Here is a 12,316-nt window from a genome sequence, read left to right as displayed (position 1 = left end):
ACAGACTTACTTTTCACTCTCTTCGCAAAACAAGACTGCTGGTATTACCATGAATAACATGTTTTTTTAAAATCCAGTGGTGATGTTAACTTTACTAACTTTAAAAGTTATCTTTAAGAGTTTATTATGAGACCACCATTCCAGCTTTTACAAGACAATGACCTATATGGTGGAAAAGATTCTTAATTCATCACATTAATCGCAGAAATCTCACAAATGTATATATTCCTAAAGTACATGAATTTCGTCAAATTCATTACACTATCAATATGGAGAGAAATAGTCAATTCTCTGTGGGACGTAAATATCCTAGTAGCATCGAGTCCCATACAAAGCCCGGAAAAGTGGCACTCTGAGTAGTAGCCAGAGAGGACTTCTTAAAGTTGATGCAAAATTTGAAAATTACAAACGTGTCCACCAGGAGCTGGGTGGAGACTGTCGCTTGTAGGACTCTGCTACTGCTTGGTGAACACCCTCTTGGTGAACGCGCTAAGTTGAGCCCAAAGCTCTGCATTGGAAGTTCCAGCCACCAGAGGAATCTTGGGTAGGGTCTCCATATCTGAATGCGCAGGTATGCATCCTTGGGGTCCACTGCGCAGAACCCGTCGTCCCTCTGTATGGCTCCCAAAATATGCCCCAGTGTGATCTTGTATATTTGTTTGGGGAGAAATATTGAAAGAAGGGAGCTCCAGAATAGCTCTCAGGTCGGCCTGGTTCTTCTTAGGCACAAATGCCATATCATATCAAAGAAGATTCTTCAATAGAAGTCCTGGCCCTCTGCTACGGGGGAACAAGCTCTGTTGCCTTCATTGCTAACATTTTGTTGACCTCTCCTAGAAGTGGAGTAGACCATAACAGGATGGGGGAACAACAGAAGGAGGATGAGGTGGGACTGAGGCGATAGCTTTTGGAGACAACAGAAATGCAATGGGTCCTGAGAGATGACATGCCATTGGTTCACATGAAGAGGGAGTCTACAGGAGACTGGTATTTGGTGGGCCCAGATCGTACAGTCATTGCTTCTTTGAGTGCGGGGTAACTTTAGAGGAAGATCCCGCAAATAAACCCTTAGAGGATGTTCGGCTTCCTTCCTTCTGACTGTGCTGGGGGATCTGCCTGGATTTCCTATCTCGCAAGTCACAAAACCCACCAAATAATCTTCGTCATGATTCCGTCGAGTAGGAAGACTGCTGAAAAAGTTTAGGCCCAGTCTCAGACAACACCACAAGGCAATTATTCATTCTGGGTGGAGGACTTCCTTTTGTTGAGCTCTTTGTCTCTAGAAGGATGGAATAGGTCTTGTCCGTCTAAGGGCAGTCTAAACCCGGACCTGCACCTTGCGTGTGAACTTGGTTGCATGCATCCAGGGGACTCTGTGCATGTTTGCACGCAGGGTCATTGCTCTACTAGTGGTGTTGATGTGGTGGACGCAGGCCTTTAGCAGGTCCTTTGCAGATATTCTGTCCTCCGCAAGTTCTGTCTTGGAAGCTTGCTGCCTCTCTGGTGGAAGAAAAGCATTGAAGTCGCAGAGCTCTCGCCAAAGCCTCTGGTTGTCAGCAACTGAAAGAGCGCATGAGTTAGCATGTCTGAATTGTAGTGAAGCGTATGGGTAGAGCTCACGCCGATAAGATTCAAGCAGCTTATCCTCCTTGTTAAGCAATTACAACGAAGAGGGGAGGTTAAAAGCCGATGTTTTGGCATAAGGCGTAAGCTACCACTGTCCAGAAATTGCCAAAACAACATTGCCAAAAATACAGTCTTCCTGGGCTGCTTGCTACTGCCTGTAGGAAATAGCTGCTGTAGGAGTCCATGTGGCAGTGACTGGAGTAGCAGGAGCCGGTTGTAATCCAGTATGGCTGTCTGTATTGCGAAGTCCATGAAGCAAACTTGATGGGCAGTCAGGTAGGTTGTGTGCCAGTTGCTGGATTGCCAACCCCGGGAAGGAAGGGCTTACAAGGCACTCATAGAGGCAAGGGGACTAGCGATGTGAGGACCGGCGAGTTGGATCTCGCTGCCCACTCACCTGGGGAGGAACTGGTTGGGGATCCCAAGTCCTCGACGTGGAGATGTTGTGTGGAGGCTCCCTGGACATGCCTGCGCACTCCTTGTGTGCCATTTTCTTTGCGTTGTTGACTTTGTGCTGTATGTGGTCTGTAATGACAGGGAAAAGAGGGGCTTTACCTATCAAGGTGGAGCCCTTGAGTTATGTCTTAGAAACCCCTTGTGACATATCCCAGTAGCATGTGTGGAGGGAGTCTTGGGCTGGGACCAGTGAGCTACTGAATTATCCTCGGGCAAAGGTTTCGCTGGCAACTCTTGCCCCCTACAAACAAGTTACGATGCTAGGCATAATGGAGCCCTCAGCCTGCGGACTGGTGAAAGCCTTGTTGGTATCGGAGGATCAAGAGGACTCCTGCGGCAACCCGCAGTGCCAGACAAGGAGTCACCATGCAGGGTGCCTGAGAAAGGAGTGCATTTACTTGTGAAGCATGCGAAGATCTCCAGCAATGAGCCTGAACAAACTTCTCCACACCAAGAGGAGAGCTGCAGAACAGGTCCTTCCACAGACTTAACCTAAATCTAAGCACTTGTGCGACTAAGGCCAAACAGTATGTTCAGGCATCCCAGATGTGGTTGGAGGCCCAATTACCTCAGACAATGACAGTGTCGGGAGCAGGGAAGCACCTGATGGAGGAGGCACAGTAACTAAAATCAGTTATCACCAGCATGCACTGTATGGCATGAGGGTTTAGGGAAATCAGCGTTAGGCACAAGTGAAACAAAAACATTTGTTAGCGAGACTATATGAGACTATACATTTTGACACAGTGGTGCAAGGTGCCCAGTCCCATTGAGCAATGCAAAGAACAGGCAAAGCCGATGGGAGGAGTCAGCATGGACATTCATGCCATTACGTGCTAAAAATTGAAAGGCGAGGTTAGTTTTTTGGTACAAAAAAGTACTCATCATGTCTCTGTGGGACAGACTCCCATCGGTACAGAGGAATTGAGAGAGGATGTAGAAGTACAGTTCTAACATACAGGGGAACCCGAATTGTACTAATAAATATTCAGAGCTGATTTGTTCGAAATAGTCTGTTAGAAGACATCCACTAGGAGTGGTTCAAGCAGATTCTAAATATAATAGCCAATGCATACTTTATAAACTTGTAATGTGAAATTGTTATAAAATTAAATTTACCTCGTTTTCAATGTACATGTTCAGAAGATCTTTTCCCAATTGCCAAACAAGGTTAGCTTCAACTGGAAGTTCAATGTTCTTTACCTTGATTTTGGGTTTTTTAGCTTCAGGCGGGTGATCTCCTTTTTTGTCAATTCCCTTGGAGAAGAAAAACATAATTACCACCTGTTGCAAAATGCTGGCCAAGTCCTTGAATGGAGAAATAGCTTTAAATTGTGCACAGAGTAAAAATCAGAACATATTGTCAATCCAGCCTCATAACCAAGGCCTGAATCAGCTCTTAATAACCGATTCTTAAGAGATTTAATTTCATGAAAATGTGACTGTATTCATTTTTGTGTAAAAAATATAAAACCACAATCCCAAATTGTACAAATATTTAGCCTTACTTTGAATTGGGATGTGGATTTGGTAGTGGGAACGTATTTGACTTGGACATTGTGTAACAATCCGAAACATACTATTTCACCAATGCTTACTCATGTCTTTTCCTCTTGTACCTTCTGCCTTCATATATGCCAACTGTTGCTGTCTTCCTTTGTGTCTTGTAAAACCAAAAAATAAAGATGTTTGAAAAAAGATATAAATCACTAATATGCCATTTTACGGTTGGTGGTAGAAAGTCACTACTCCTAAAATAGCAGATTTTGCTTGCCTACCTTGTTTGGTTTTTTTTGTAGGAATACGTTACCTACCAGCAATTCGTCATCCCCAAAATGTATGCTGCAAATAGCTTGCACTAACAAGCTCCTTACAAAATGGAATATTCAACTAAAATTTCAAAAAGGTGGTTGTGTTAGCACAACTATGATATGTCTTCATGTGTTTCTGGAGCGACAAACTAAAGAATAAACCCAATTAGCTCACAGAGTATGACATTGGCTCAGAGGAACTTAGTCACTACTCTGGCAACCATCAGCTCTATCCGCTGTGATCCGAGTCCAATGCTGGAGCTAGGGAACGGAACCATGGATGTCATTTAGGGGTCGCAACTGCGACCCCTGAGGTCTCCCTTGCTACCCCTAAAGTACATTTTTTTAATTCATTTTTTTTTACATTGAGGCTCCTTGGCTGTGGCCAGCAGCATGCAGCTCTTTGTTTCTGGGGTGGCTGGTTTTCTGAGATAGCTCAGTGGGTTGAGCGCTGGCTACTGCAATGTGTGTGTGATCGGCAGGTTGCAGGTTTGACTCCCAGCAAGGTCAATTCAGGCCTTCATCCTGCTGAGGTGGATAAAAGAGTACCAACACATATTGGGTGATACTGTATGTATAGTTGTTCTATATGAAGCGCTTACGCTTAAGTGCTATATAATAAAACATCATTATCGTTTGGCCTTGGACGTCTGCTTTCATTCACAGTGATTTGGTAATATGGGCCTATATGCACTGGTAGTAATGATACATATGGTGATCCTATATTGTATGAAATGTATATCACTTTACAGTGACATCGTAACCATATTTTTCGTAGTGTACGCAGAAACAATGTTATGTGATGCCACTATTTTGTCGAGGAGTTAAAGGTCGTGTTCCATCGCTTTCCGTGATGTCACTTCAGGGTGGGGTCAAATGACATCACTTCTTGTGATGTCATCAGAGGTCGAGTGATGTCACTTCCGCTACCAAGGGCATTTCAGTGAAATGACACCCCTGAACGGAACTGGGTAACCGTGAGGCTCTCAAGCCGCTACTACATTGGTGATGCAAGTCCCAGATGGGGTGCACAACGGATTCCCTAAGGCTCCCCAGTCCATCCATAGACTCGGCTCATACTTCTCTGTTTTGCGTCTGTTTGGCCATATGGGGGAAGCACTAACACTTGCGTCTCCCCGGCCCCCTTAGCAAAAACAAGTGATTGGACTCAGACGAGCAAAAATAAAACACATTGGGCCTCATTATAACTGTTGCGCTCCCGTAATGAAGGGGGCCGGTACAGGTCCGGCCCCCTTCATTACGGGAGCGCCGATTACGAGCTTCCCATCGCGGGACCCGGATCGCACGCCTGGTCAAAACAGGCGTGCTTTCCAGGTCCCGCGAGGGGAAGAGGGAGGCAATAACGGGCCCGATGTAATCTGCCCGTTATTACCTCCCTCCCCATTCCCATTGAGTCCTATGGAGGCTCAAATGGGAAAGTGGAATGGTTCCTTCAAGGAGGAATTACTGGGTCCTCCAATGTTGGAATGGAGCCTGGAACGGAGGCAGCGGAGCTAATAGCTCCATGGCTACCACCATTCTCGTAATGAGGCCCATAAACTATATAATATCATAAAACAAATGGCTTGTTATAGGCCCTTTATTCACACACTACATAATATAAATATGGGATACATTACTCACCGTAATCGTATTTCTGATGCTTGTATCTGCTTAGATTCACATGCTATGCATAGGCCGAGATCTAGTGGAAGCTGCAGAGTATTACAGTTTGTTTTTCGAAACTCGAAAATGGGCATCGACACAGGGCGTGCCAGTAATACTATCCCTAGTGTGACGTCCACTGTACCCATGATCCCACATGCGTCTAGGACCAAGATATATAAGAATTGGAATATAGGGAACATCACTGTTATGCATGAGGCAGAAGAAAACTTCATCTTGGCCATCACAACACTGCTCATTCACTCAGCAGGTAGGCAAAGAGATCACTGCGTCTAACGGGGTCTGAAGCGGAGCATACTCCCTTTCAGCGAGACTGCATCAACCGGGGGTCCAGATTTTAACAAACTTTTGCCATACAATGCGCTCTGCTTTATGGGTGCATTTCCCCACCCTTCTCGATTGTGTTTTACCCTCGACTGAAGAGCAGATCACAAGTTGAAGGGACAGAGGGTGGAAAAATCCAGTTAGAAGTGGAAAAACTCAGTGCCCCCTCTCTCGCATTCATTCCCAGACCCCTTATCATGCACCTGCAGTGTGCTCTGACTCCCTTTATGTATTCGTCCTTCAATGGACAATACAATAACTATTCTCTGCAGTAAGTCCACTCGGATATTTATGTGACTTTGCTCTGTTTTTGCTGCTACTCGCTTATTCTGTGAGGGCTGCCGAAACGCAGATTTTATTACTGTGATGGGAGATAAGTGTTCAAAAATGACTGCGCATCGACACCATTTTATTCTGGCTCGCATTTTCGCACAAGCATTACACTCCACCCCTTGAACACGCAACTACCATAACCCAATAGCGTTCAGAAGACACCCAAAATCTACTAATCATTCTCCACACATTAGGAATACATAAAGCACAACAACAAAAACAAATTATTACTATAGCAATGCCAAAAAGCCCAAGCAATGCAGAAAGTGCATCAGGAATCCATGATAAAGCTCTTCTCTGCACTTGACCCTATTGCTTACCCTTTTTTAATGTGCACTCCTGTTCAAATGGGATGAAAAATTGGAAAACGGGATCCTGCACATTCTTTCTGGAGACCACCCGAAAGAGCTTTTGTCTATCAGTTTTATAGAATGGTACCAGATGTTTGGGAAAACTAGCAGCCCTGTTAGAACAGGTAATCAATCTGCATGCCTATAACACATTTTCTGTGCTTGCAAGTTTTCCCACCAATCTTCATCTTGATTCTGTGTTACTTGAGCCACCAGATCCCTAATACCCTTGATATGCCTCTCAATAGAGCGGGAATGGTCCCCCAGGTCAAAACAAGCCTGTCAAAGTCTGTGACGTTTCATTCAGCACTTAAAACTACCAAAACAAGCAAGCTTAATCATAGTTTTATAACCCCCAAGCGGCTAAACCCCAAATTCCAATAATGGAAATAGCTAATGCTAACACTTCAGCTTCAGAAAGTAAATGTACTTCAGAATTGCAATCTGGAGTCAAAGCAGTATATGAAGCGGCATGTATAGAACGTGTAATAACAGGTTTCATAGGATAAACCAAGCCGTGTCAAAGCACACAGGCCACCTGAAATTTTAGCAGGAATGTATGAATAATTCAAATTACCACAAGAAATTAACAAACCAGGTGGAAGTTTTACATGGTTCAGGTGGCTAGCTGTAATGATAGTAAAGTTACATATCATATTATTTGAAACATCAGTGCACACATTTATAGATCTAGTACATAATCGTCCCTCAAAAGCAGTCCTTTTAACATCTTTGTCAAGTTTTAACTGTTGACCTTTTTTAATATAGGTTGGATCACAAGTCATGTGATAGCAAATGCAGGAGCAATATCATGTGTCATGATATGGGTCATGTTCCTCAATTAGTGAATAGTATTAGCACACAATTTACAGTACTCATAAATGGAAAATTAATTTTGAATATCTGAATGCTCCACTAAAGAATCGTTGTGCAAAATTCCAAATAAATCTTTCAAAACCGAAGTAGGTGTTGGAATCGCCACAAGACAAGTAGAAATCAAATCAGCGGAGCCGTGCATATCAGTTAAACAGAAATGCAAAATGTTCAATACTCGCTGGGCCAAAAAGAACCAAACATTTTCGGGTTGCCTGACCAATGCCGAGTAGCCACGATGGGAAAAAACGCTGTTTCCTGAACGCAATACGATAGGGTGCAACAGACTCATCTTCAGGCGCAAAGCTGATGGGTGGAGCATTAGTCGTCATCCAGATTCTCTGCTCCACTTGGAGAACAGAAAAATGTGCCACATCCTCGGACATGAACCCGGACCCTCGCGAATGGACTCCAACGTGCCACACACAGGCACTCAACACACTCAGGATCTAAAGCAAAATTTCAGAAAAAGAAGATATCAGTGGGGTAAATCACTCACGTAAATAACATTTGTCAGCGGGGATGTGCATCCATTTCTTTTTCCCAGGTTCCATCACCAATACAAATTGATCTTCCCCGGCTACAATTACATCGGCCAGCACGGTGGACCAGGTTTCTCAACCCATACCTTTGCACCAGGCATTATTACATCTGATGAGCCAAATCCTTTGTCTCCAGGAATCGTTAATACTGTGGGAGGCTCACCTTTCTTTACCGTGGATATTGTAACAGATACTAATGTTAATTGTGCAACTCTGTCCCCTGTATGTATTAGCAGTACATTTTCACTGCTGTTCAAACAAATAATTTTAATGACGCCTTGATAATCAGCGTCTACAATTCCACCCAACACTTAATAGCTTTTAGGGCTAGTCCAGATCCTGGGGCAATCAATCCCATATGTGCAGACAGGATTTGTACACCAATTCCTGTGTCAATTACAACAATGCCTTTTGGTTGCAGTCGAATTGCCTCCCTTAAATGCAAATTCACCCCAGCAGACTCAGGCGTGGCATGATAAGTAGCTAAACCACCAGGGGAATTTCCCATTACAATAAATATATGTTTGGTGTCCGGTGATTCCATCTAATACAATGCATCGAATGCAAAAGCATCAAATGCAAAAGCCTCGAAAAAATGCGCTTTTTTCAAAGTTAAGTTTCTTTTATATTATAATGGATTTTTTTGATGCATTTTTTTCAAGGCTTTTGCATTTGAGGCTTTTGCATTCAATGTTATCACTATATGTTCCCGCCAACCTCGCAAAGTATCATCTTCAATCTTGTGCAGTTGTTGCTTCAATAAACCATTCATTCTCTCAATCAGACCAGATGCTTCCGGGTGATAAGGGACTAGAAACATCCATTCTATACCTTTATCTTGATAATAATCAATGACCATTTTCCCTTTAAAATGGGATCAATTATCACTTTGAATCTGTAAAGGGACACCATAATATACAGCTACCTGGTACATTAATTTAATCATGTTCAATTTGGTAGCCCTCCTGCACAGCAAAACCATTAGGTAGCCGGAATGTGTGCACAATAGTACATGCATATTGACAACCCTTACTCTTGGGTATAGGACCAATATAAGCAATTTGCCAATTTGCAATTTACCCCGTTTCAATGTACCATGAATTGTGTGTGGAATAGATGAACAAGTTACTTCTTACGTGGGAACGTTCTTTCGATGGGATGTTCCTCAGACGTATTCCTTATCTTTGATAATTCGTCTCCAGCTTGCTGGCCTCGGAAAATATTTTTTCAGTAGAGGGCGCTGCGCATCGACGTCCGTCGAGTTGGTGTCCCTCGACAGCCACCGTATCGGCACCGACGTCACCATGCCCATAAATAGCCACGTGCAGCGTCCGTTGCTCAGTTCCGTTTTGTAGCATAAGATAAGTCATGCCTGAATTGGTTATTGACCTTGAAGGAGCGTAAGCTGCAACCACAAGGGAAGTAATACTGCGGGGATGGATGGGAGGGGCGATAAGGAATACGTCGGAGGAACATCCCATCGAAAGAACGTTACCAGGTAAGAAGTAACTTCTTCTTTGAAGGGATTGTATCCTCCGACGTATTCCTTATCTTTGATAGACTCCCATAGCAGTGGTGTGTAATTGGAGGTGGGAGTAAAAACGCCATGTTTCCCTTTAGGAATGAACAGAATGTAATACTGCTTTGCCAAACCTAGTCTCTTGACTAGAGGAGGAATCTAGGTTGCAAAATCTTGTGAAGGTATGTGCGGACGACCATGTGGCAGCCGCACATATGTCTTGAACCGGAACCCCTCTTTGGAGGGCCGACGAGCCCTAAGATTTTGAGGAGGATGTTTCCCTGCTAGTTTGTAACATTCCAGAATGGCCAAAATAATCCATCTGGAAATGGTCTGTTTTGTTATCGGTAGTCCCAATTTGTGCCCTGAGTAACCTACAAACAGTTGGTCTGCTTGCCTAATCCTAGCAAGTCTGCTGATGTAAAAGCTTAAAGCCCGCCTTGGGTCCAGCCTGTGTAGCCTTTCTTCCTCTTTCCGCGGATGGGGAGGAAGATAGAATGAAGGTAAGGTCACTTTCTGAGTGATGTGGAATTCAGAAACCACCTTTGGGAGGAAATTAGGCTTCATTTAGGACAACTTTGTCTTTATGAAAAATTGTATGAGGGGGTTTACAAGATAGAGCTTGTAATTCGCTCACCCTTCTAGCAGATGTTAGTGCCACTAATAAGACAGTTTTAAGGGTGAGAAATCTTAGCGAACAAGAGTGGAGTGGTTCGAAAGGAGTACCCATCAGGAAATTTAAGACTAAATTTAAGTCTCATAAAAGAACTTGGAATGGTCTTGGAGGATAGACATTAGTTAATCCCTTTAGAAATTGTATTACTAAGGGTAATTTGAAATACGATGGCTCCTCTGCAGTGCGCTCGAAGATCGATAGCGCTGCGAGCTAGCCCATGATAGTGCCAACTTGAAGGCCTCAATTTGCCAAATAAAGTAGAAAGGATAACACTGTTGGTGTACCACATGAAAAGGGGTTGATATTCTTTTCCCTACACCAGCTGCAAAATTTGTTCCAACGGCAGCGGTATAAAGACTTTGTTGCTGGCCTTCTGGCTGAAAGCAACACCTCCATAACGTCATCAGAGAGGTCACAATCCTTGTATCTCAACCTTTCAGAAGCCAAGCGTGAAGGTTGAGGGTTCTGATGTCTGGATGGAGAACCTAACCTCCCTTCTGTGAGAGAAGATTCTCCTTGAGTGGAAGGCGAACTGGAGGGCAGATGGACATGTCCAGAAGGTCCGGGTACCACGTTCTCCTGGCCCAATCGGGGGCAATTAGGATCATGGTCCTCCGGAATCTTCTCAACCTCCTGATCATTTGAGGAATGACAGGGACTGGTGGAAACGCGTACATGAGTGGAAACTCCCAGTCCACTACGAAAGCGTCCCATAGAGCTCCTCTCGGGGGAAATTCCCTTCAACAAAACAGATCGCACTTCCTGTTGGTACTGGTGGCGAACAGATCCACTTGAGGGGTTCCCCAAAGGGCGAGGATCTCCTGAAGGACTTCCTGAGCTAGTTCCCACTCGTGGGAGACTGTGCCCTGCCTGCTCAGGGCGTCCGCCGTCAAGTTCTTCTCTCCGGCTATGTGAACTGCCGATAGAGAGATTCCTTCTTGAATTGCCCAAAACCAGAGCTGCATTGCCTCTCTGCACAGTGGCAGTGATCCCACGCCTCCTCTTTTGTTGAGCTAGTGCATGGCAACTGTGTTGTCCGTCATTATCAGGACATTTTTTCCCTGTACTGATGGCAGGAAAGCTTTCAGCGCTAGTCTGATTGCTCCCAGCTCCAATAGGTTGATGTGTAGTCTGGACTCCGATGGAGATCAACGACCGTTGATGGTCAAGTCGTTGGCATGGGCTCCCCAACCCGTGAGTGAGGCTTCCGTGACTACTGTTATCTCCGGCCATGGTTGTCAAAACAGTTCTCCTTTCAAAATGTTCTCTCGATAAGCCCACCATTGAAGGTCTCGGGCTACCTTGTCTGTAATCCGAAGGAGATCTGTCATTTTTCCTGAGAATTGCGACTACTGGGTTCTTAGTGTCCACTGGAGAGATCTCATTCTCAGGCGGGTCTCTGGCACAAGGAAGATGCAGGATGCCATGAGGCCTAACCACCTCAAAAAGTCGAAGGCTGGGAGATGTTGGGCATTTTGAAACTTGGTGACCATCTGCAGAATATCTTGAGCCCTCACCTCTGGTGGCGAAGCTTTTCCCATAGAAGTGTCCAGGACCGCTCCGATGAACTGGAGTCTCTGTGATGGTATCATCTGTGACTTCTTTAAATTAAGGGAGAAGCCCAGTTTGTGAAGGAAGTGGCAGACATAATCTAGCTGGATCTGAGCTTGTTCCGAAGATACAGCCCTGATCAGCCAATCGTCCAGGTAGGGGTAGACGTGAATCCCTCCCTTCCTTAGACTTGCCGCCACTACCGACATTAACTTGGTGAAGACCCTCGGGGCAGAGGTCAGCCCAAATGGCAGAACTCGAAATTGATAATGAGAGCCACCAATTGCGAACCTCAGGTATTTCCTGTGTTTGAGATGGATTGGCACATGGAAATAAGCATCCTGGAGGTCCAGAGATACCAGCCAGTCCTGGAGCTGGAGGGCCGGAAGGATCTGAGAAAGAGTTACCATCTTGAACTTGTCCTTCCTGAGGAACTTGTTCAATTCTCGTAAGTCCAAGTTAGGTCTCAGTCCTCCGTCTTTCTTCGGGATGAGAAAGTAGGGGGGAGTACCAGCCCTTGTTCCTTTCCACTACAGGTACCGGTTCTATGGCACCTTTCTGTAGCAGGT

General features: G+C 44.7%; 1 protein-coding gene across 1 annotated transcript in view; it reads right to left on the bottom strand.

Annotated features, from left to right (window-relative positions):
- Positions 1-12,316, bottom strand: part of HSPH1 (heat shock protein family H (Hsp110) member 1) — a 2,244,846-nt gene that overhangs the window by 492,780 nt on the left and 1,739,750 nt on the right. Inside the window, exon 13 of the mRNA XM_069639955.1 lies at positions 3,202-3,339. Coding sequence (XP_069496056.1) covers positions 3,202-3,339 — 138 coding nt within the window. The remainder of the gene's footprint in view (positions 1-3,201; positions 3,340-12,316) is intronic.

The sequence above is a fragment of the Ambystoma mexicanum genome, chromosome 7q (genome assembly GCF_040938575.1).
Source record: "Ambystoma mexicanum isolate Mex_15411 chromosome 7q, UKY_AmexF1_1, whole genome shotgun sequence".
NCBI classification, from domain to species: domain Eukaryota; kingdom Metazoa; phylum Chordata; class Amphibia; order Caudata; family Ambystomatidae; genus Ambystoma; species Ambystoma mexicanum.
The sequence above is the reverse complement of the archived record's forward strand: the minus strand, read 5'-3'. Positions and strand labels throughout refer to the sequence as shown.